The 26,649-nt window shown below is 42.3% G+C and overlaps 1 protein-coding gene across 1 annotated transcript in view; it reads right to left on the bottom strand.

Moving 5' to 3' along the window:
* The window catches only part of INVS (inversin), a 140,408-nt gene that overhangs the window by 29,165 nt on the left and 84,594 nt on the right, over positions 1 to 26,649 (bottom strand). The window contains exons 10-12 of the mRNA XM_084857631.1: positions 24,407 to 24,636; positions 21,854 to 21,960; positions 11,390 to 11,602 (exon numbers count right to left, since the gene is read on the bottom strand). Of these exons, the coding sequence (XP_084713757.1) occupies positions 11,390 to 11,602; positions 21,854 to 21,960; positions 24,407 to 24,636 (550 nt within the window). The remainder of the gene's footprint in view (positions 1 to 11,389; positions 11,603 to 21,853; positions 21,961 to 24,406; positions 24,637 to 26,649) is intronic.

Genomic DNA, 26,649 nt, shown 5'->3' with positions numbered 1-26,649 from the left:
GCCTTATAGCAAGGAAGCAAGCATACCATTCATTTCCACTAACCATATATTGCCCTTCAGTTAAACATTTTTTTTCTGAATTGTTCCATTTTTTCCCCAGCCTTCACATCTATACCCATGTATCCTCACAACAACCATGTAAGGTAGTTTATACTGAAAACTGCAATATGAGGTTGGATCCAGATTTAGTCATACTTAGAGTAGACCAGTCAAAATCAATGGGATTTAGGTTACTCATTACTAACTTAAGTTCCATTGATTTCAATGAGCCTACTGTAAGTATGACTAAATCTGGATCCAACCCATGGTAATTATATTATTGAATTATAACAAAACAATAACAACTAATGACCTGATCCAAAGTTAGGTATCCTTACAAGTCTCATTGATTCCAATGGGCGAATTAATGACTTTCATAACCTCAAATATCAGGATGTTGTTTTAGGCTTTGAGAAAATGAGGTGTACCATCGTGAATGGGGATCAAGAAATGAGTTCTAGTTGGATGGAAGTTAATCCAGGATTAGGGAGTTGGGATGACCACAATGGTTAAAATGAGAATATGTGAACACAAGAGCTGCATTAGGAACAAAAGACTGAAAATCCCAAAGGTTAAAACTTTGTGGATTCTCGACACAGTGAGAAAGATCTGAAATTCTGAACCCTTGAAAAAGTCACTGGACCTGGGATACAATAAGAAGCAAGAAGGAGAGAAATATTTTGGATCTACTCACTGCAAACTCTGGCTCCCACCAGCCTTAATGGAAAACTCAATTGGATTCCTGTATTGTAACTTCTGTGTAGATTTCTTGACTCATTTGTTCGGAAATGTGTGTTGTGTATGTAGCATGTCATTGTGTTGTTTATTTGTTTGTCGCATGGACTCAAATCCATGTGTTTAACATTACCAGCATGGATGGATTTATTCAGCCCTCCAATCAAAGATGCACTAGAGTTTAGGCCAAGTGGTGAGTATCAGCTGCCTTTCTAAACTACTGTCTTTTTGGTATTTTGCCGCTGCTGCATTTGATATGTTGTGTTTTTTCCTTTGTAGTTCTTGTAGGCCACTGATGAACACTGATGTCACAATGTGTTTCGGCTACTATGTTACAGCTTCTATCTTTTATATATTCTGGTTTTAATGTTTTATATTAATATGTGTCTTTGTTATACTGTTATATTTGTATTTATTTGTATTAAACCAATTTGTTGGAGGTATATATTGTCCTTAATTTTGGCTTTTGTTGATTGCTTCTGGATGGCCAGGTGGTGGCCATGGCCAGGGGTGTGGCCAGCTCCACCCTTTCCCGGATGAAGCAGATCTGGCCATGGCAACAAAAGCCTTCATTACATCCAGGTTAAGTTACTGCAATACACTGTATGTGGGGCTACCTTTCAAAAACCTTCAGAAACTACAACCGATGCAAAATGCATCAGCCAAAGTAATTTCAGGAGTCCACTAGCCCACTGCATTCAGCATCTGAGGCCTGGCTCCCCTGGCTCACCAGCACCTTGATTGTGGAACTCTCTCCAAAGAGAGGTTTGGTTGACCCCTTCTCATGACCTTCAGGCAGAGTCTTGATTATTATTTTGCCAGGCATTTAGTCTGTGTTGAACTATGCCCCCTGCTAGGTTGCCTTTGTTCTTAATGTCTGGGGGTGGGGTCAGACAGTTCCTGCCTCATGCATTCAAGGAACCTTAATTTGTTGCAAGCAGAAACCAAATGCAAGCACTGGGTAAAAAAAGAAACAAAAAATTTAGCTGCGGTAACAAACAAACAAAAATCTTGTAAAAACTGACAGGTGGTGAATGTCAGATCATGTAGCCCTCTGATATTTTAAACTTTCACTGCTGCAGCATGGTTTGTAGACTGTTGACACATGACAGGCTAGTTATGTAGCATGTCTTCATCAGTTCTTGTGATTCACAGGCAACAGCAAAAGGTGTCGTTTCAGTGCGATGTGTCAGGGAAAAGCCCTAGCTTTATCTGTCACTACTATCTTATCATGTATCTCCGCAGAAGCAGCTGACTGAACCTCAGTGCACAAAAAGCTGCTAACTGAGCCACAAACTGTACTCTGGGCAGGTTGAAGCACTTCACCGTTCAGCCTTTGGCACTGACAGAAGTGGCACATTTTCAAATAATAAAATTGCTGCTGCACAAACAGACTACATGTGGGTGTCTATCTCATGCACAATATAGATCTCTCTGCCATTTTGATCTGATAAATTAGGCTGTGCTATTCACAGCACAATTATTTTCTTTTCTTTCAACGAAGCACACAGACTGCTCCTCCCCATACAAGAAATGAGACAAGCAAGGCACATTCAAACGCAGCAGAAGCCTTAGCCTTGTCATTCCATGTTCCACATGTGTCTCTGGCTAGCAGATCAATTCAAAGCATCATGTGGTACCTTAAAGACTAATAAAATACAAGTGGGGCCAGCAACAAAATGTTGCAGTGTATCACCTGAGCCTGTGGCTGAGGGGGTAAAAACAAACAAACCATGTTAGCATCAAAGAAAGGAGTTCCTGCTCTAACTTGAGTCTTACTTCACATACATTTTTAAAAGTAGTTTTTGAACATTTAAAAGTGCAACTGCTCCACATGCACATCAATGGAGCATGCGGCTTCTGCATGCAACTGACTGCTTGGCTTGGCGGGAGAACTGAGGGTGCAATTTAAACAGATTTACCTTTACCACAACATGAGAATGAGGGATTGACTGGGAACGCAAACCAGATTTAGCCCACAATATCAACAGAGGAATACACTGCAGAGATGCTGTAAGGTACTTTTACTCAGCACAACCATCCAACCTACAAAACAGGTATAACTGTGAACTACTTTGTAGGGTTCTTGTATTCTCTCTCATACAGTCAGGGCCAGAAATATCGGAACAAGGATAACTGTTTTGGCAGTTGGCCTCTGTACACCACCACATTGAAGTTGAAAGGAAACACACCCAGATGGGAGCGAAGTCAGGACTTTCAGCTGTAATTCAAGAGGTTTGACAGAAGTGGGGCACTAACCATTCAGGAAGTACAGCCAGTGGCATGCACACACCCCCATCGTTGGTGGCTCATAAGTGATGGAACGAATGGCTGACAAGCGGCTGCACGGCCAGGTGTGGCCTGTTTCCTGGGTACCCCATGACCAAGCAAGCAGAGAAAAGGCCTGGAGGTGGTTCTGAGTGTTACATCTGCATTTGGTAGCTGTTCACTGGAACTCCCAACATGAGGTCCAAAGAGGTGTCCATGCGAGTGAAGGAGACCATCATTAGGCTGAGGAAACAACATAAACCCATCAGAGAGATCGCAGAAACAGTGGGAGTGGCCAACACAACAGTTTGGAACATCCTGAAAAAAAAGGAATTAACTGGCAAGCTCAGCAACAGCAAAAGGCCTGGAAGACCACGGAAGACAACTAAACTGGATGACCGCAGAATGCTGCTCATGGTGAAGAGGAAAGAGGCATGTCACTGTCAACATCTACAGTCAAGAGATGGCTTTATGAATGTAAATACAGAGGCTTCACAACAAGGTGCAAACCACTGGTAACGCTCAAGAACAGACAGGCCAGATTAGCCTTTGCCAGCAAACACCTAAAAAAGCCTGCCCAGTTCTGGAATGAGATTCTTTGGACTGATAAAACCAAGATTAACTTGTACCAGAATGATGGGAAGAGAAATGAATGGAGAAGGAAAGGAACAGCTCATGATCCAAAGCATACCACATCACCTGTCAAACATGGTGGAGGCAGTGTTATGGCATGGGCATGTATGGCTGCCAATGGAGCTGGGTCACTGGTGTTTATTGATGACCTGACTGCTGATAAAATCAGCAGGATGAATTCTGAAGTGTATAGGGCTATACTTTCTGCTCAAATTCAGCTGACTGCTGCCAAACTGATAGGATGCTGCTTCATATTGCAGATGGATAATGACCCAAAACATACAGCAAAAGCTACCCAAGAGTTTCTCAAGGCAAAGAAGTGGGATGTTCTTCAATGGCCAAGTCAGTCACCTGATCTCAACCCAATATAGCAAGCTTTTTTTTTTACTTACTGAAGACAAGACTGAAGGCAGAAAGACCCACAAACAAGCAGCAGCTGAAGGCAGCTGCAGTGAAGGCCTGGCAAAGCATCTCAAGGGAGGAAACGCAGCATTTAGTCATGTCCATGGGTTCCTGACTTCAGGCAGTCATTGCCTGCAAAGGATTTTCATCCAGGTATTAAAGGCGATCCTTAAGTTTGAAATGGTGTTGGTTTGTTCCATTACTTATGAGCCACCAACGATGGGGTGTGTGTGTGTGTATGCCACTGGCTGTACTTTGTTGTTGTTGTTCAGTCGTTAAGTCATGTCCAACTCTTCGTGACCCCATGGACCATAGCACGCCAGGCCTTCCTGTCCTCCGCTCTCTCCTGGAGCGTGCTCAAGTTCATATTCATTACTTCGGTGATGCTATCTAGCCATCTCATCCTCTGCCGTCCCCTTCTCCTTTTGCCTTCAGTCTTTCCCAGCATCAGGGTCTATTCCAGTGAGTTTTCTCTTTGCATTAGGTAGCCAAACTATTTGAGCTTCAGCTTCAGTATCTGTCCTTCCAATGAGCAGTAAGGGTTGATTTCCTTTAGGATTGACTGATCTGACCTCCTTGCAGTCCAGGGGATTCGTAAGAGTCTTCTCCAGCACCACAGTTCGAAAGCATCAATTCTTCGGCGCTCAGCCTTCCTTATAGTCCAGCTCTCACAGCCATACTGGGAAAACCATAGCTTTGATTAGACGGACCTTTGTCGGCAAGGTGATGTCTCTGCTTCTTACTATGCTGTCTAGGTTTGCCATAGCTTTCCTCCCAAGGAGCAAGCATCTTTTAATTTAATGGCTGCAGTCACCGTCTGCCGTGATGTTGGAGCACAAGAAAATAAAATCTGTCACTGTTTCCATTTCTTCCCCTTCTATATGCCAGGAAGTGATGGGGCCAGATGCCATGAGCTTCGTTTTTTTAATGCTGAGTTTCAAACCAGCTTTTGCACTCTCCACTTTCACCCTCAACAAGAGGCTCTTTAGACCTTCTTCGCTTTCTGCCATTAGGGTGGTATCGTCTGCGTATCTGAGGTTGTTGATAATTCTCCTGGCAATCTTAATTCCGACCTGTGATTCATCCAACCTGGCGTTTCTCATGATGTACTGTGCATATAAGTTAAATAAGCAGGGCGACAATATACAGCCTTGTCGTACTCCTTTCCCAATTTTGAACCAATTGGTTGTTCCATGTCTGGTTCTTACTGTTGCTTCTTGGCCCTTGTACAGGTTTCTCAGGAGACAGGTAAGGTGGTCTGGTACTCCCATCTCTTTCAGAATTTGCCACAGTTTGTTGTGATCCACACAATCAAAGGCTTTAGCATAATCAATGAAGCAGAAATAGACGTTTTTCTGGAATTCTCTTGCTTTCTCCATGATCCAGCGAATGTTGGCAATTTGATCTCTAGTTGCTCTGCCTCTTCGAAACCCCGCTTGTACTTCCGGTAGTTCTCGGTTCACATACTGCTGAAGCCTAGCTTGTAGGATTTTGAGCATCACCTTGCTGGCATGTGAAATGAGCACAATTGTACGGTAGATTGAACACTCTTTGGCGTTGCCCTTCTTTGGAATTGGAATGTAAACTGACCTTTTCCAGTCTTGTGGCCACTGTTCAGTGTTCCAAATTTGTTGGCAAGCAGCACTTTAACAGCATCATCTTTTAGGATTTTAAATAGCTCAGCTGGAATGCTGTCATCTCCGCTAGCTTTGTTGTTAGTAATGCTTCCTAAGGCCCACTTGAGTTCGCTCTCTAGGATGTCCGGCTCAAGTTCAGTGACCGCACTATCATGGCTATCAGGGACATTCAGATCTTTCCTGTATAGTTCTTCTGTGTATTCTTTCCACCTCTTCTTAATCTTATCTGCTTCTGTTAGGTCCCTGCCTTTTTTGTCCTTTATCATGCCCATCTTTGCACAAAACATTCCCTTGAGATCTCCGATTTTCTTGAAGAGATCTCTAGTCTTTCACATTCTGCTGTTTTCCTCAATTTCTTTGCATTGTTCATTTAAGAAGGCCTTCTTGTCTCTCCTTGCTATGGTTAGTGCCCCACTTTTGTCAAACCCCTTGAATTACAGCTGAAAGTCCTGACTTCGCTCCGATCTGGGTGTGTTTCCTTTCAGCTTCAATGTGGTGGTGTATGGAGGCCAACTGCCAAAACAGTTATCCTTGTTCCAATATTTCTGGCCCTGACTGTATGTTAATGCAAGAGATTTAGACAAAGAACCCAAAAGATAAAAAATGCTTTCCAATATAATTTTAGGTTCAGGAAAGCCTATGAAAAAAGGCTCTTGATAGACCAAATAAAACTCAGCTGTGTACAGATAACTCTTCAGAGAATTCAGAGAAATTAGGAAAAGGGGTATTTCCTCTGAAGCAGGGTTTTACCTAACTGTTACATTTGAACAGTTATCAAGTGACTGATGCAGATCAGGGCTAATGGCCCAAGGGCAGCAAGGGAGAAGTCACTCCAATTGCTCTATAGAAATGATTGCCCATACATGGTCTGGAATACTCTAACCTGTGGGTAATATTTATTTATTTATTTGTTTAATTTTTATACCACCCAATAGCGGAAGCTCTCTGGGCACTTCACAGATATAACAAATAGGGTAGCTATTCTAGGCAGAAAGGAGTATTTCCTGGCTGGGATGTAGCAAGCAGTGACTGAATAGAGAAAGACACTGGTTGGATTCGGTGCAAAGAGCACTTTTTGTCATGAGTATTTCTGTGGGCATTACATGCTAGAATCAAATGAGCAAGCTGTCAAACTAATAGCAGAGATCTACATTAAATCCTGGTCTTGTAACATACTTAAGTGCCCCAATACCGTTCCCAGCAACCCGTTTTTTTTGGCCTCGCCTAGCACATGGTGGTAGGAAAGCCAAACAGTATGATGAGCCCATTCACAACAATTGAATAGGGGTGCACGAAAGTCCCTTACCTGTCCTCGAAGCTTTTCGCGGTGGGGGGGAGGCGCTTCGCTGCTCCCCCCGCGAAGTTCAGGCTGGGGGGGGGAGGCTTCCCGCCTCGCCCGGCCGAAATTCAGGCTGGGGGGGAGGCTTCCCGCCTCGCCCGGCCAAAATTCAGGCCGGGGAGGAGGCGCCTCGCGTCGCCCGGCCGCGAACTAAAAAGTTAAAAAAAAAAAAACGCCCCCGTGATAGGCTACGTGACGATTAACGTAGCCTATCACAGCTAGATCTGCAAAGTCAGCCGTGATAGGCTACGTAAATCGTCACGTAGCCTATCACGGGTGACTTAAAAAAAAAAAGCGCGTACGCAAATGGCGGCCCCCATAGGGAGCAGCCATTCGCGTTCCTTATTTGGTCGCTGTAGTCTACGTAAATCTTTACGTAGACTACGGCGAAAATAAGGGCAACGCAAATAGCATTGCCCTTATTTTCGCCGTAGTCTACGTAATCTTTACGTAGACTACAGTGACCAAATAAGGAACGGGAATGGCGGCTCCCTATGGGGGCCGCCATTATCCGTACGCGCTTTTTTTTTTTTTTTAAGTCACGGGGGCGTGGTTTTTTTTTTCTTTTATTGGAATGGCGGCAGCGGCAGCCGGTCGAAAGACCGGCTGCCGCTCCCGCCCCAGACGAAGACCCGCCGAACCGCCGGCCAGACCCGCCGCCGGGAGGGACATTCGCCAATGGTAAGTCCCGTCCCGGGGGGGGGTGCGGGGGGCAGGGGGGTGCAGAGAATTTCTCCCCGAAACTTGTTCGGGGGGCCGAACACGTTGGCGCTCGGCCCCCCGAAGTTTCGGGGAGAAATTCTCCGCCAACCCTACAATTGATTTTATGTGGCCTTGTGGTAAAAAATGTGGGAATCCCTGATGTCCACAAGCCAAGGTTTCAATCGGTAGGATGTTCTTCTAAGTGAGAGAGAAGGCTACTAATGAATAAAAGAGCTTAGCATTAAAATGTATAGAATTAATAAGTAACATACTTAGGTGTGGCTATTTTGAAAATTTGTTCAACTGCACTAATTCTATGTAGATATTTCTTTCAAATTATAAAATATTTCCTACTGTTCTTTTTTAAGTTAACTCCCATTTATCTCTTCCCTCCCTGTTCCTATCCAGAACGAAAGGGAGAAAAATCTCCCATAAGCAAATATATGTTTCTGGAAAGCAGGTTTTATCACGTCAGAAGAGATGTTTGTTGGCTGTATGTAACTAGGAGTAACACAGGCCAAGTTTAACTGTGGAATGCACAGATGGATACACAAAATGGTGACAACAATGCCCCCCTGGTTTATGACAGATCATAAATGCAATTTGTTGTAAGTGACAACTTGATAGACCATTTGTTTTTTTGTTTTGTTTTTAATTTTTCTCTCTACTTTGTTTTTATTATTCTCAGCAAATCAGGAGTCAGCATCCTTGGCTCTGTAATATACATTAAAATGGTCCCTGGAATGGCAAAAATATCTACAGATTATGATGAAAAACATGTTATTTGAAATTTGTTGGACTAGCAAAGCATGTTCTTTTACAACACATGGTTCGTAACAAAATTAACCCCCTCTCTCTGTTTGCATTTTTCAGATCTAATTGAGGAGGAGTAAAACCCAGCAGAACACATTGAAGGAGCATTAATCAGAAGCAGCTACTCTGGATTACAACTCTTAAGGACTTCAGTAGGAGCTGTTCTGAAAATTACTCTTTTACAAAGTTCACTAGAGTCATATTAATATATGAAAATGCCTAATAATGAGTCAAACATTTCTATGCTATTTCATATCAATTAATTGTTCTGATGAGGTTATTTGCACCTCATGAAGATTCTCTGTACGTTAGTCAGTTCTAGTTTAACCCAGTGCAAGTGTTTCTGGAATCTGCTTTTTGATGTACAAAGCAAGAATAAATGGATTGGATTAACATTCTCTGTGGAAAAACGTAACTGCCCACCATTTAATTTCCAGTAATTTAATTTAATTACTGATTGTCCACAGAACAAATTCAGCCCCATATAACAAATTCAGGGGTAGCTGCCCCCTTTCTTCAAGTACTGGTGTGGAATAGTACACCTCTAATATAAATACATTTAGGAAAGATCAATATCTTGCTACCAAAGGAAGACTGAAGGTGGCAAATGTTTCTGCTAAATATGAAAAGTAGTCTTAAAAGCGGCTATCTTCTGTGTTCTGAGATACTCAGTTTACAAAAGTTCTCAGATACAAAGTAGAGATTTGCTGGTAGGAAATTTTCTTTACTAGGCTTTATAAGCCAGTGCCTTTGGGAACAAACAAAAAAAATGTCAGAGGTGATACTTCCGAGTCCCTTTTGTTAGAGAACCACCAAGTCATGTTGGAGAAAAAGAAAGGCCAGGATTCAGAGAATCATGTAATCAGATCCACCCACTCAAGACAGCTTTGGACATGTTTCTCAAACAGCAGGCAATTGTGCTTCATGACAAACTATTTTTGAAACAGAGGTAATCTTAAAAAACAATTTTGGATATGACACGGGGATATGCAGTTTAAAGACAAACAGATAGATTAGCATAGGCTGTTGTTTCATCAACTTTTGGCACTCCCCACCTTCCTTCTACAAATACTTTGGCTCCCAGACTCCCTCCGCCCCAGCCCCCAACTTAGCACCAATCACCTATTGGTAAGTGAGTGAGAGGAAGTTCTCAAAACACACAGTTGAGGTCCAAACTATATGTGATGCACATTTCAGTAATTCTTCCTTCAGCTGTGGGTGTCTGTCATTGGGAGCAGATATTGGGTGAGTATGTGTGAGACATGCTTTACCTTTATCCTCCCTGCCTTTTGCCCACTCCAAATCCTCCGCTACCCCAAGCTGTTTTCCTAACCATATGAGAAAAGATACAGGGACTTCATACCTTTTCCCCTTGGAAAATGGACAGAGAAAGACAGACACATACAATATTTTGAGGAATACTTCATGGGAATAAGGGCCCTTACTAGACAAATGGGGGTAAATAAGAAGCTGCCATGATGTGAAAAATATCACAATAGCTGTGTCGAGTATTTCCTTATTATTTTATACCAGCAAACTGCTTGCCACTGAGATACCAGGCCTATCTATTCTAGGGCATCAGAGTGTATTCCCAGAAGGCTGTTGAAGGAGGCCAGGCCACCCAGTGTCAGGGGTGATAAGCAAGTTATCCACAAAGTTGTTCTGAGTGCAGCACTTGAATGCCAAGCTAGCTGCAAGCCTAATCATAAGAAAAAACCGAGCATGCATAGGCCAGTCATGTGACTAACCTTTGTTGTTGTTGTTCAGTCATTAAGTTGTGTCCGACTCTTCGTGACCCCATAGACCATAGCACGCCAGGCCTTCCTGTCCTCCGCTCTCTCCCGAAGCATGCTCAAGTTCATATTCATTGCATCAGTGATGCTATCTAACCATCGCATCCTCTGCTGTCCCCTTCTCCTTTTGCCTTCAATCTTTCCCAGCATCAGGGTCTTTTCCAGTGAGTTTTCTCTTCGCATTAGGTGCTTAGTTTTTTCTTCATGAAATAGCGGCTACAGGAACCTAATCTGAACTGGGACTGTGGTGTGGAGGAAAGGAGTTTTAGCCCCTTGCCTCCACCACAATTCCTATCCAGACTGGGTCCCTGAAGCAGCTATTTGACTTGGGAGTACAACTGCCATTAGCGCCAATGGCAACTTTTCTCCTGGAACAAACAGCAACTCTGTGTGTGTGCATGTGCGCGTGCACGCACGCGCACAGTGGGGGAGACAACACAGTCTGAATTGGAACTGCGGCGGTGGCAAAACGTTAAAGCCCCCTTTGCCCCCATGCTGCAATCCTGATATGGATTACCCTCCCCCCATCACATGACTGCTTTCTAGTAAAGAAAAAACAAGCACATGAGGGCCAATGAACATTATGTTTAGTTTGACACTTCTCCACACAGTGGAAATGGCATATTGTTTACCACAGAACTTAGTAGGAACCATTTGGAACTGAATCTGGCCCTCTCCATATAGCCCTGCCCCCTCATTTGTATTTGCATCTTAGTCATGCTAGAACAGGACAAAGACTTTAGAAATGGCATATATATATATATATATATATATATATATATATATGTATGTGTGTTTGCAAACTATCATTTTTATATGAAAGAAAATATGGTTTGTAGAAAATAAAATTATTTAAAATGTAGTGTATATATAATTATCTAATAATTCAACACATGATAAACACATACAATGTTTACTTAAAGCACCCCCTTCAACATAAAATAGCAGATTTTGTTAGCTATAGTGGTACTGAAAAATTCTTGTTTTTAAAAGGATCTTTATTTTTTATGCACACATGTCAGACTTACTTGGCTGCAGCATCTTTCCTCAGCTGTTCATGCTTCATTAGAAGATTTTTCCTATCTTGAAAAGCTTTTCTAACTTTGTATCCTTTATACACTGCCTGTATTTTGATGGCTGCAATGTCCTGTATGGCAGCTATGGATAATGCACTGTGCTCCAACATGAACTGAATTACTTCATGGTGCGCACCAAGCAAGGCATAATCAAGTGGAGTGTATCTGAAAATAACAAAACATTGGTAAATAATTGAGCCAATGGCCAAGAGAGAAATTTTAATTTCTAAAAGTAGTTTTCAAAATGGTGCAACTGTGTCACTGTTGGATTTGGAATATTATAGTATTAAATGTTCAATTATGTTGAATCAGGTATTGCTTGTACTTGCAAGGTGAAGAGCAGGGAAAAGCAGACAGAGAGAGAACAAAAGTAAGAAAGGCAAAAAGACAGACAGACAGACAGACAGACAGGGCTGGAGTGGCCATTTCCTTTATTCTCTCTGGCAGGGAAGCACAAAGTGATGCAGCAAGGGAGTGTGAGCAACGGGGCAGCAGCTCTCTCCTTGCCAGGAACATGGAACAAGGCAAGGACCGGAAAGGCATTTCCAAATGTCACTAGCTGCAGCAGCAACTGGAAATAGAGGTCACTTCATGCACAGGAGCTTCAGTACATGTGGTCTATCATTAAGAGGGAAATATGCCAACCTGTCCAAAGTGATAGAGCCTTTCTACATGAGGCTTTTATTGTGCACTCGTGATTGTTCAGTCACGGAGTTCAGAGATGGCAATCAGAGCTCCCTGCCTCCTCCCCTTCTCCCTCACAGCTGGCAAGGAGAGAACCATGCCAGCTGCCTCTATGAGCCTGTGAACATGAGCTCACAGAGGAAGGAAAGGGGTGGTTCTGAGGGCAGGGAGGGGAGGAGACCGGGGAGGCCAGCTTATGAAGAAGCCTCCAGTCATCCCAGCCTCCTTCCCTCCCCCTCTGCACAGCCCCAGCTAGACGGGCAAAATCGCCCATCTAGAGAAAATGCAGGGCAAGAGGAGTTCAGGGGCTTACGATCATCAAGGCTGCAATCCATAGGATTGCACCCTAAGTCTGTCTTTAATTAATTAATGGCAAATAATATTGAGCTGATAGAATCTGCTGATTATTTCTGCTCCCCTATATATATTTATTGGCTGTGTTATTTATAGTTGTTGGCATTTTATGTGGGTTTAAACTAAATCTTTAAAGCCACCTTGAAGGCCAATATAGTGGAAAGGCAGGATAATGAAAAAAAAAATCATTAATTTTACTAGAATATTTTACCCCATAAGTTGTGAACCCAACATTTATGGGGAGTTGAACCTTATCCAGCACAGGATAAATAGTATCTCCATGATCTGCTAAGCCATCTACTAATGGACCTCTGTATTATCTGGATTGAGCTTCAGTTTATTAGCCACCATCCATCCCATTATGAATTCAAAGCACCTGTCCATCCACAACTCCTGGATAAGATGAAATAGAGACTGTACTCCCTCCCCAAGACAGTGTGTGTATGTGTGTGTATGTACACACACACAGACACGCATGCATGCACACACACACATGCGCACGCATAATAAAAGCTGTTTTCTTCATCCATTGGAATAATTTTGTCAATATTCAGGTAAGCCCAATTATACTGACTATAGCCAGTACCCAATCAATACATTCATACAAACATGATACAGAGCAGGCATGCCAAGCACAGATGCCTAGAGGCTAGAAGTTACCTGCCACAGACAAAACAAATCCATATGTGATTCATCAATTTGAACTGTTAGTGTCAGCGCATTCGATGGTCAAATTGAAGTTCCTCTTGATGGTAACCAGGAAGGATGCAATGCAGGAAAAGACAGAAGAAAAGAGACAAAGCCAGCCAAATTGGACTTGCCACATGGTGATTGGCTGATAGGAAGATCAGAGTGTCTGAAACTGAAATGTCAATAGAAATGTAAGACAAAGAAGAGAGCCCAAAGAGATTTGAAAGTCAAGATCTGAGATGAGTCTTAGAACAGTCTCTTCTGGAAGACAACCTCTATAAACATTTACATTTGTTTTTAAATACTGCAGTTGACTAATACAATTAGCAGTTTTTAAGGCTCAAATATAAAAAGTGGTCAGTTAATAGTTTCTATCAGGCTACAGGTCTTAGTTGTATTTCTACTGCTAATCATATTGATTGCAGCTAAACAGCTCACATGAGAAGGATTACTCATGAGATCTCAGATTGCAGGATATAACACTAAGGATTGGGCTGTTAAGCATCATGTTGGGATGCTTTAACGCTGGCGTATATTCATTTATAGTTTTATCCCAAACCTCATTAACTCATGGATATCAAGGAGTATCTGAGCTCAACCATTTATTTAAACAAAACTAGTACATTCAAGTAACTTAATTTTTTTAAGTAATAGCAATGGCTTGTTACCAAAAGACTTAAGATTTAAGGGATTCAATTCCCAAATCTAGTAAACATCTAGATATAGGATTGCCATGGCAGAATCCAATGGGGTGCTCATGCCGTGCTGATTCGTTTATACCCCAATGATTTCTTTACACCCTGCTGATTGCCTTCCACAAGCAGTGGGTCCCGCCAATTTCACTGCAGAATTGCAACCCACCACTTCCATGGGGGAGATTTAGCACTTCCTAGGGGAGGCCCCGAAATGAGCAAAAACACTTATTTCTGGAAGGAGGCAGGTCAGCGGAGTTCCCGTATGTGAACTCTGCCAACCTGCCTTCTTCCAGAATTGAGCATATCTGCTTGTTTCAAGTTGCCCCGGAAGTGCTAAATCACCACTGCACAAGCAGCCCCCATCACTTGCACAACGGAATTGGCGGAGCATAAGAGAATTGGCAGGGGCATAAGTGTCCCATTGGATATTGCCCCAGACTGATTACAAGACAGCAATCCTATACTTTTAATCGTTCCATTAAATGGAGAATTTCAGCAGGTGCAGCTTCTTCCATTACAATGCCACAGTGGTAGAAGATGCCATAAATCTTCTGCAACCACTGAAGGCATAAGAACCCTGGAATTACTGGGATTATACCAAGGGACTGCTCTGAGTGTCTTCTTTAAGAACAAAGACTCAAAGACACTTCAATTAGTGTCTTGAGTCCCTGAAGAAAAAGTCAACTTGACATCTCCCAGAAGATCATAAAGTTGCAGGAAGCTATCAAATCTCCCATTCAATATTTATTAGAAAAGGCAAAAACCTCAGTACCACCTCCATAGACAACAACGGAAGCTGTACTTGCACAGAAGGTTTCTTAGTTGCACCTGGTTTTGTGAATATAGTTCTACTAAAACTCTTGTATTTGAGCAAAATAACATATTAATCTCAGAAAGGCAGCTTCCCATTAGGGATCTCTCTTCTTAATATAATCACATCAAGTATTATGTTTGCATGTTAACAGTAATCACTGTAACAATTATTTTTAAAATGTGATGTGAACAGATTTTTTTGACTATGGATGATAAAAAAAACCCATAAAATCAAATTAGCAAGAGGAAGAGTGTAGGTTGAACAACAGCCAGTATGGTATAGTAATTCAAGTGTTGGATGAGGACCACAGAGACCTGGGTTCAAATATGCACTTGGCTGTGAAGCTCACCAGACTTTTGGCCAGTCGCTATCAGCCTAAACTACCCACAGGACTGTTATAAAATGGGGTGGGCAAGAACTATGTATGCCATGCTGAGCTCCTTAGACTAAGAGCAGGATTAACTTAAAAAAAATTATACTGGAACAATCAACAAAATGAATGAAGAAAAACAAGAGATAAGCTCTAAGACTGTATATAGTGAGGATAGTGTGGACAGTATTCAAAGGGACCGCTGTGCTTATGCAATTGATGTAGTGCTAGCATAAGAAACCTCTGCTGCATTGCAAACATTGTATGCTTGAGCAATGGGTTTTTCAGGTAAACCATCATGCCAGCTTACGTTGTTTGCTTTGCACTGGAGGTTGCTTCCCTTTCATGGATTACTGCCTTGTTGTGGCGAAGGGGCTTGTGTAACTCAGTGAAGCCATAAGCTATGCCGTGCAGGGCCACCCAAGACGGACAGGTCATGGCGGAGAGTTCTGACAAAATGTGGTCCACTGGAGAAGGAAATGGCAACCCACTCCAGTATTCTTGCCAAGAAAACCCCATGGAACGTATCACAAGGCTAAAAGAGATGACGCCGGAAGATGAGCCCCTCAGGTCGGAAGGTGTCCAATATACTACTGGGGAAGAGCAGAGGGAATTTCCAAGTACCGCCAGAAAGAGTGAAGCGGCTGGGCCAAAGCCAAAAGGACACTCAGCTGTGGATGTGTCTGGTGGAGAAAAGAAAGTCCGATGCTGTAAAGAACAATATTGTTTAGGAACCTGGAATGTAAGATCAACGAATCAAAGTAAGCTGGAGGTGGTCAAACATGAGATGGCAAGATTGAACATCGACATCTTGGGAATCAGTGAACTAAAATGGACAAGCACGGGTGAATTTAATTCAGGTGACCATTATGTCTACTATTGTGGGCAAGAATCCCTTAGAAGAAATAGAGTAGCACTCATCGTCAACAAAAGGGTGGGAAAAGCAGTATTGGGGTACAATCTCAAAAATGATTGAATGATCTCAGTATGAATCCAAGGCAAACCATTCAACATCACAGTAATTCAAGTCTATGCCCCAACCACTGATGCCGAAGAAGCTGAGGTTGATCGGTTCTATGAAGACCTACAACACCTTCTAGAACTAATACCAAAAAAAGATGTCCTCTTCATCATCGGGGATTGGAATGCTAAAGTAGGAAGTCAAGAAATCACCAGGATAACAGGCAAGCATGGCCTTGGTGTGCAAAATGAAGCAGGACAAAGGCTAATAGAGTTTTGCCAAGAGAACACGCTGATCATAGCAAACACGCTTTTCCAACAGCACAAGAGGCGACTCTACACATGGACATCACCACATGGTCAATATCGAAATTAGATTGATTATGTCCTTTGCAGCCAAAGATGGAGAAGCTCTATACAGTCAGTAAAAACAAGACCTGGGGCTGACTGTGGCTCAGATCATGAGCTGCTTCTTGCAAAATTTCGGCTGAAATAGAAGAACATAGAGAAAACCACTAAACCATTCAGGTATGACCTAAATCATATCCCTTCTGAATATACAGTGGAGGTGACGAATAGATTTCAGGGATTAGACCTGACAGACAGAGTGCCTGAGGAACTATGGACGGAGGTGCGTAACACTGTTCAGGAGGCAGCAACTCAATCCATCCCAAAGAAAAAGAAATGCAAGAAAGCCAAGTGGCTGTCTGATGAGGCTTTACAAGTAGCTGAGGAAAGAAGGGAAGCGAAAAGCAAGGGAGAAAGGGGAAGATATATCCCACTGAATGCAGAGTTCCAGAGAATAGCAAGGAGAGACAAGAAGGCCTTCTTAAATGAACAATGCAAAGAAATCAAGGAAAACAACAGAATGGGAAAGACTAGAGATCTCTTCAAGAAAATCGGAGATCTCAAGGGAACGTTTTGTGCAAAGACGGGCATGATAAAGGACAAAAAAGGCAGGGACCTAACAGAAGCAGATGAGATTAAGAAGAGGTGGAAAGAATACACAGAAGAACTATACAGAAAAGATCTTAATGTTCCTGATAGCCATGATAGTGTGCTCACGGAACTTGAGCGGGACATCCACAACAGTGAAGTCAAGTGGGCCTTGGGAAGCATTACTAACAACAAAGCTAGAGGAGATGACAGCATTCCAGCTGAGCTATTTAAAATCCTAAAAGATGATGTTGTTAAAGTGCTGCACTCAATATGCCAACACATTTGGAACACGCAACAGTGGCCACAAGACTGGAAAAGGTCAGTTTACATTCCAATTCCAAAGAAGGGCAACGCCAAAGAGTGTTCAAACTACCGTAGAATTGTGCTCATTTCACATGCCAGCAAGGTGATGCTCAAAATTCTACAAGCTAGGCTTCAGCAGCATGTGAACTGAGAACTACCAGAAGTACAAGCTCGGTTTCGAAGAGGCAGAGGAACTAGAGATCAAATCGCCAACATTCGCTGCATCATGGAGAAAGCAAGAGAATTCCAGAAAAACGTCTATTTCTGCTTCATTGACTACGCTAAAGCCTTTGAATGTGTGGATCACAACAAACTGTGGCAAATTCTGAAAGAGATGGGAGTACCAGACCACCTTATCTGTCTCCTGAGAAACCTGTATGAGGGTCAAGAAGCAACAGTAAGAACCGGACATGGAACAACTGATTAGTTCAAAATTGGGAAATGAGTACAACAAGGCTGTATATTGTTGCCCTGCTTATTTAACTTATATGCAGAGTACATCATGAGAAACGCCAAGTTGGATGAATCACAGGTCGGAATTAAGACTGCCGGGAGAATTATCAACAACCTCAGATACGCAGACGATACCACCCTAATGGCAGAAAGCGAAGAGGATCTAAAGAGCCTCTTGTTAAGGGTGAAAGTGGAGAGTGCAAAAGCTGGTTTGAAACTCAACATTAAAAAAAACTAAGCTCATGGCATCTGGCCCCATCACTTCCTGGCATATAGAAGGCGAAGAAATGGAAGCAGTGACAGATTTTATTTTCTTGGGCTCCAAGATCAATACAGTCGGTGACTGTAGCCATGAAATTAAAAGACGTTTGCTCCTTGGGAGGAAAGCTATGGCACACCTAGACAGCATAGTAAGAAGCAGAGACATCACCTTGCCAACAACGGTTTGTATAATCAAAGCTATGGTTTTTCCAGTAGTAATATATGGCTGTGAGAGCTGGACTATAAGGAAGGCTGGGCGCCGAAGAACTGATGCTTTCGAACTGTGGTGCTGGAGAAGACTCTTACGAGTCCCCTGGACTGCAAGGAGGTCAAATCAGTCAATCCTAAAGGAAATCAACCCTGACTGCTCATTGGAAGGACAGATACTGAAGCTGAAGCTCAAATATTTTGGCCACCTAATGCGAAGAGAAAACTCACTGGAATAGACCCTGATGCTGGGAAAGATTGAAGATAATAGGAGAAGGGGACGGCAGAGGATGAGATGGCTAGATAGCATCACCGATGTAATGAATATGAACTTGAGCATGCTCCAGGAGAGAGTGGAGGACAGGAAGGCTTGGCGTGCTATGGTCCATGGGGTCACGAAGAGTCAGACACGACTTATCAACTGAACAACAAAGAGGTTGCTTATGCTACGTCAATTGCGTAAGAACAGTAGTCCTGTTGGATACTGGCCTGTATGTTTAGTCTATGCATGTTGAAAGCAGTGCTCTATTTGTGTGTCCTTGCTATATTACTTAACAAGTATGGTTGCATACCTGCAGATGCGTCCAAATGCAATGAACAGCTAGGGAAGTTCAAACCCCAAGGACATAAAATCCTTTGTTTAATAAATGCCAAAGAAGGCACATGTAAAGAATAAGAAGGTTCAATCATCATAAAGCAGTTAACCATAGCACTATCAAATAACTGTCTGTTTTAAATGCAAAGAATACATTTAAAACTAGGGTAGTCATTTGGTAGAAACATAGAAACCTGCCTTATATTGAGTCACTGGTCCACCTAGCCCAATATTGTCAGCACTGACTGGCAGTGGCTGTCCAGGGATTCAGGCAAGAGTCTTTACCAGCTCTACCTGGAGAAGCTAGGGACAGAACCTGGGATCTTCCCCATGCAAAAAGATGTGGTAAAAGGCAAGGCAATTTCATCATATAGTCAGTACAATATCTCCTGTACCAACTGAGTCAATTGCTATCTTCTGACATTTAATAAGAACTCAGTGATTACCTTCTAGAGCAACTTTAATCTGATCACTCACGTATTGATACAATCTATTCAACTTGATGTGCATAAGGATTGTACAAGCTTGAAGCTTGTAACATGAAACATGGACACTAGTTAAAAAACAGCATCAGCCCTCTTCCTGCTTAAACTTGCTATGCGAACATCAGTTTTGCTTTTCACATTCTTTAATCATACCTCTAAGAAATATCTAAACTCCACTTATTAGCAGTTGGAGCACAGTTTTTATGTGCTACTCTGTGTTATATAGACAATATGCAGAATAAATGACTGCTATTGTTGCTGTTACTGCTGTTAACATTGTTGCTGGTTTTACTGTTGGCTTTTATTGTTGGCTTTTATTGTTTTTATGTTTTTATCACTTTTAATATTTTAACTGTTTTTATGTATTTTATTGCTGTAAGCCGCCCTGGGAGGGCTTCTGCCCTGAAAGGTGGCCAAGAAATAAATGAATGAATGAATGAATGAATGAATGAAAAGCATCACAGGGACAACAGATAATGAGGTAAGAAAACAGAACCTAATTACATTAAGTAGTATCTGACTTTGAAAATTAAAATCTGAACATTAAGGTACTTTCAAGGAAAAGTTTATTTCCCTAATTCAAATTCAAGTATTATTTGGGACAATAAAATTAAAAAAGAAATGTATATTAATCCATGGTGCTCTGGTTCTTATAATTCAACATATCAAGGGAAAAATGCTTTGTGTATTCAGAAAGAAAGAAGAGTTGGCAGAAATTACACAGCCCCCCTCTCCTGCTACTGATGGATGAACTCACCCCCATCCACACTGCTCACAGGATCCAAGCCGGCTGCTCAACCCTGCTCACTGTGTGCAGCAAACTGCTGAGTGGTCTTTGGGCACACAGCGTGCACTGTCCCACTCCTCTGCTGAGCTGCCATTCTGGCAAAATTCTGCACCATTCTGTGGCTCGGCCTTTTCTGTAAAGACCAATTTTGCATAAATGGTGGCAATAAAGAGGCCCATTTACACAACATTACAGGAAGAAATGGTCTAAATAGACCATTTATGGCAGTAATATTGCATAAATGGGCCTCTTTACAGCTGCCATTTACATAAAATTGCCCTTTATGGAAAAGGCCAAGCCGCAGAATGGCATAGGATGGTGGCTTGGCAGATAGAACAGGGCCTGCTGCGCTTGTCTGACTCGACACGCACTGAGTCAGGCAAGCAAGGCAGTCTGTGGACTTCAGTTAGGGGACCTGAGCTGGTGATAATCCACCGAGCTCAAGCCCCCAACTGGACCCCACTGCCATCCCTATTCCCTGCAAATGGAAGTGCTAAGGGAAGTGTCTTCCTCTGGCACTATGAGCTCTTTGAATCCAAACAATGCTAATAGTAAAAGGGCTGCCACCCAATTAAAGATAGGCTCATTGATTAATTTTATGAGTTTTAGTCAATTAATTGATTAATCAATTAAACCTGCATAAACTTGCATATGAGTAAATAATGACAAAAGGAACTATTCCTTGCTTTTAATTATGCATATGTGTGTTGTAGCAGACGTTATTTCAGAAGAGACGTTTCCCCTTCTCTCCCACACAGGATGGAATGTCTCTTAAGACTGCACTTGCTATCTTCAGTTTTTATAAGTACTTGAATTAAAAATAACATGCTATTAAAAAACTGCTGCCCAATCAATCAGGGGCTCTTTTTTCATGTTATAAAAATGTTAATTGATTAAAATCTTTTCAGCTGATAAATTAAAGATTGCAGTGCTATTTCTACTAAGCATTTTGGCACCAGTGGACATCATTGTGCCTGTGGACACCTCACTGGGTGCCCACATGGCTCCCCTCCCCTCGTGATTTTTATTATATTTCTTAAGTGTTTTAAAAAAAAACATTTTAAACTGGGAAGCTAATATGCTGCAAAGTGAAGTGCTGTCCTCCAGCACCATCTTCATTTGGGTTCAAAAGAATGGTCTTGTGTTTGGAAGCTCAGACCTCACCTCTTAATTTAATTTTCTTTTAGCCTGACTAGATTGCCTTCTGGGAAATGAGTGTTTTGTGACTGGCCATGCCCACCACGGTAGCCATTTTATGAAGAGGCAAGTTCCGCCATGGCAGTCATTTTGTGAGAATGCCCACAACACTCTCTCAATATTCCAAATGTGCCCACCAACCCAAAAAGGTTGGGGGGGCCCTGGTGTAGTGCTTTTGCATGTTCAAAGCACTTAATATACATTGTGTTGTTGTAAGGTAGGTCAACATTATTATACCTGTAGTGTTTTGGCCCTCCTGCTTGCCATAGCAGGAAGTGCCTGAGTCAGTTCTCAGGCACTGTGCTTTCAGTTTCTGTTCAACACTGTCTGCAGCAGTATGCTGCATGGCATGTTCTCAATAAGCCTTACTTATTAAAGTCATTCGTTTTTCCTCCTATGTGCGATCTTTTCTTGATTATATATTTCAATATCCATACTGTAGATTGGGATGGGGGGTGGGGGTGTTGCAAAGCTGAGAGAGTGTGGATTGTTGGTGAGTTCTTGGCCTGGTGAATTCATGACCAAGGCAAATTTCAAACTAGTGACTTCCCGATTCATATCTCTGCAATCTGACCAGAGGAAAGCCCATATCGATAGTAGAGAAATCATTAACAGACTATACCTTTCTTCATTGTTTTCCATATGATTAGGAAAGGCACCAAATCCCAGCAACAACTTTATAGCATCAAGGTAGCCGTTGTTACATAACCAATGTAATGCTGTCCTTCCCTATAATAATCAGGGAAGACCAGAAGTATATAAGATAATTGTTTACATTCTGACTCTCCAATGGTAATATAAAAAGGATTGGTCTGCATGCCAGGGCTACAGCGAACACTCCTATCACACTATTTTGAATATATAACCAGATATAAAAAGGACAAAAATAAAATTACAGGTTATTACTATTTGTTTATTAATACCATTTTTACAGTCAGTTCAAGATTATTATAATTTCCTCTGAAGTGATGAATGTAAGAGGAACTGTGGAGCAACAGGCAAAAAGACACCTTTTCAAAAGGTTGCTCTTAGTCATCTTGCATCTAAAGAAATTAGTTTAAGATATTACCTACGTTATGCAAGCTCTACCAACCACACCCCCAGCATACTTTTGGGAAGTGGAGATAGAATATGATGTGAGACTATCAGAGCTTTTGATACTAACTCCAAAGGATTACCTCAAGGCTGTGTATATGCTGTAATTGTACAGGAGTATAGAAAAAGCACAGAATGTAGTAGTGTGCAAGGAAATCCTCTGAGAATCTCAACTTTCTTTTTAAGTATCTTATGGCAGTAAATATATAGGATTGAAATTATGTGGGCAAAGCTTGCTGAAATTTCAGAAGTGAAAGAGATAGCTGTGTAAATCTTTCTGTGGTTGAAGGCTACTCCCTCCTAACAAAACCAGAATAAATTATGGAAAATAACAATCACTGCATAATGAATTATGCACAAGTAGATATTGTCTCTTAACAGAAAATATCAGACCATGATGTGTTGAGTTAAGATGCTCTCCACCAGGTGGTATCATTAAAATGAAAATATATAAATAATTAATATAATACTTAAATTGTATAAACTGAAATATTTATAAAATATACAAGCCCTTTTCTTGCTTATGATTAAGAGAAGCATACTACACATCCAAAGATCTTCTGATTTAAAAAAAATACAATTTCAATTCCAATTAAAGGGGGGGGGGCGGTTCATACACAATGGGTTGGATCCAGGCTGAGTCTTACTTAGGGACCCTCTGTTTCCACTCCACCCTCTTTCTGCTAAGTAGTCTCAAGTATTCCTGGTTACACATTTGTACGGACAAACATATCTTGTGAACCTAATAACCACAGTTAAGACCAGCAGCAATTCCTGTGATTGCAAGTGACTGGGAAAAGTATTGCCACAAATCACCAAAATTGTTCCTGGCCATACCTGACAATGGATGGTACATGCGTTACATTTTAATTTTCCACCACCATATACAGCATGACTTATTGCATGCATTAGAACTTGATATAATGTGTTGACACCATCAGATGTCATGGATAGTGTTGCTGGGGGCAGGGAAATTTCACTACATGATTACCCCAGTTCATGTGGCATCAGGATGATAGTTTTAGTGACATCCACATTTTGATAACAACATGAAGACCAGTTCTCTCTAACAGTGGTAAGAAAAATCAAGATTGACACTGAGTAGACTGAAACATGACATTAACTATAGGAAATTGTTATGAGAATAAACCTAGCCTCCCTCCCTCTGTTCTCCACCCTCCTCCTCTCGTGCGGCCACAAGAAGTGCAGATGCTTCTGTTTTTCATTAACCACAGCTTTTTGTGTCATCCAAACCTGGGCAAACTGTGGTTAATTTTAACAATCTCTTCCTCATGGCTGTGCCAGTGGGGAGTTCACGAGCCTGGGGGGGAAGCAAGGCTCATTCTTGTAATGCTAAACCAGGATGAGGAACCTCCAGCTCGCAGGCCACATGCTTCCATCAAAGGATACCTGTCTGGCCCCTGGTACCTTTCCACCTTGCTCCCCTCAACACTCCAACTTCTCTGCTGGCTGGGAGGGAGGTGCTTCTCTTCCTCCCCAGTCAACACAGAAAAGCAGGAAATTGCAGATGCTGGGGGTCTGATCTGGATCCTGGTGTGTGTGTGTGTGAAGGGGTTAGGGGGCATTAACCCTTTTGCACTCCACTATGGTCCCAGTCTGGATCAGGGGGTTCATGCTTGCAATTTCCATTAGAGGGCAAAAAACATTTGCTTCAGAAAAAAAACAGCACTGCTCCAATGCTGTATTCCCCCATGCCAGGGTCCTGATCAGGGCCATTGTGCCTTTAATTTTCAATGGAAAAAACTGATCCATTGGAATGAATGGAAGGTTATTTCCTGATGTAAATTGTAGTGAGGGGTGTGTGTATGAAAGAGATATGGACAGACAGAGAAGACAGAGAGATTTGGCACTTTTGGCTCTGGCTCTATCCGCTGCTTGCATGCTGCCTCCAATCCATTACCCCCAAGGGACTGCAGCTCTTGGAGGGACCCTACCTCTGTGCTAAATCATGGTTGTCCAGATTCAGCCGTAGTATTACAGACAAGAAGTACCTCCAGCAGAAATGAATTTGTGCCTGATCTGATAATATTATAAAGGCATATAGTAAGGAGATACATACCTCTTTATCTTGAATATTTGGATCTGCATTATTCTCCAACAGCACCACCATGCAATTAATGTAGCCCCCATAGGCAGCACACTGCAATGGAGTTCTACCTGCATAATCCTGCACATTGGGATTGATTTTATTTTCTATCAATATCTGGCAAACATCTGGGTTTCCTCCCAGAGCTGCCCAGTGTAAGGGAGAGTGACCATCCTGGTCCACCAAATCAACTCTTGCTCCTCCTGCAACAGTAATAGATATTTCAGTTAACCAACACTGCCAGCCACATGATTCTATCAGTAGTTTATCAAGCCAACACACAGGCAGGCAATAGTCTGAAGGCTGTATACCACAAATCCATAGCAGCATAGAAGGTGGCACTGGCCACAGAATTCAACTTCCTGAAAACCTTGTCTTTAATTTAAAACCAACCACGTTTCTAGCCCTTACAGGCTCTGAAGTAATATCTGAAAGTGCGTCAGCGATGTCTGTCGAAATTTCAGAAGCCAGTAGTGTAGCTGAATGAGATTTCCAGTGGTTGGGAGTGTGGCTTCAGTGCTCTCTAGATCCCCTCTTCTTCCCCATTCTTAGAAAAATCAGAATAAATTAGGCAAAATAGTAAAAAAAGAAAAAAGAAAAGCACAATGAATTAAGCAAAATAAGGCATTATGCAAATTTGCTTGATTTACATTATTTGTATGGGTTGTACAATCCAATTCCAAAACTACGTGAATCAATGTGAAGGGAAAACCTTAGTGGTCAATTGTCCTCTAAATTAAGCAACAAGTTTCAAAACATTAATATTGTTGTAAATGAGGGGTAAAGCCAGGGAAGATGCCCACCTTCACAACTATTTGGATAACTCCAGATTCAAGGATTCCTCATCACAGGAGCCTTTGGGTCCAATTCTGCTCTGAATAGCACAGAGGAAGGGGAATTGTGCAGGGAATGCTACTCACATAGCCAACCCCTCTATATCCTCCAAGGGGCCATCTACGTGAGCCTTTTACTCCAGGGCGGGTGCAAGTCGAGGTCCTTTTGATTAGATGACGCAGTCGCCACTTCGCAGCCATCCGTGGTTTTCTCCCGGAAAATGCAGATTTCCAAGGAGGTGTTTTGCTGCGATTTTTTTTTCGTTTGCTGTGGGTTTCCCCACAGTCGCATCTATCCCTTCCCCAAACTGACTTCGCATGTTGAGGTGGGTGTGGTGTAGGCATGCATAGTGCTTGCATCGCTCTGTGATGTCCCTTTACTCCCCACATCCCTTTGCAGCTGTGCAGTTACAGAGGCACAGAGGCACGGTTTTGTCTATTTAATCACACTTTCACACATTTTTGCAGCTTCGTATCTTTGCAATGGTTACTTCTGGACTCAGTGCCCAAGGGCTGGGGGGGTCTTGGGGGAGGACCAACATCATACCGGCCACCATTTCAGAGAGATGGGTAGGCACATACTGCTCACGCTTGTGAGTGCGAACCATCACGACAGTTTCAGGCTGGGGAACTGACAAACAGATGGCATGGAAATGAAGGAGCACAAAACACTCACTTTTTACCTAATGAGGGACAGAAAGACACAGCAAAGCCCCTAAAATACAAAACAGCCACGGAAGTGTTGCACCACCACACTCACGGAACTGCACAGCTGCACATTTAAGTATAATGGCAAAAAAAGGGGCACGATGGAGTCTGTTAGGGAAGCGTACGGTAAATCGTGAGTGTATACCACCAGAAGCTACTTCAAAGCTGCAATGCTGCGCAGTTGTGATGGAGTGGAGGGTGAAAGTGGCGCCATGTAGATGGGGCCGAATACTAAACTTACTGGCAATTTTTTTCCAAATGTTGAAGGTAGCATCATTGTGGGCTCAATAAATGATCTGGGAACAGGCAGTGCTACAGCAATGCTGAAGCTAGTTGGAAGTGGATCTAATTAATGCCTTGGATGGGACAAGGGATCACCTTGAGTCTCATCTAAAAGCAGATTATAGCTGTGGTAAAATATAGCTCATCCCGCATGCGACTGTAGAAAAATTAGGTTTGCACTCTGCCTACGCTGTGAAACTAGTTTACACAACACTGCTCTTCATGTTCAAGTCAGAATGTAGCAACAGGAAACCTCTTCACATATAAATGTCTCAGTCATTGCCATTTGAAAGGGCTTCCTGACTGAGGGTGCTTCCAGATGGAGAGCTCCTAGCACTACCAAGCAAAAAGCACTGTGTAGCTATTCTATCTTGTACAAGTTTAAAAGAAGAA

The sequence above is a fragment of the Heloderma suspectum genome, chromosome 5 (assembly GCF_057233095.1).
Source record: "Heloderma suspectum isolate Gila_16-S chromosome 5, 16-S_ref, whole genome shotgun sequence".
Lineage (NCBI taxonomy): Eukaryota > Metazoa > Chordata > Lepidosauria > Squamata > Helodermatidae > Heloderma > Heloderma suspectum.
Note: the sequence above shows the minus strand (reverse complement) of the source record. Positions and strands in the feature narration are given on the sequence as shown.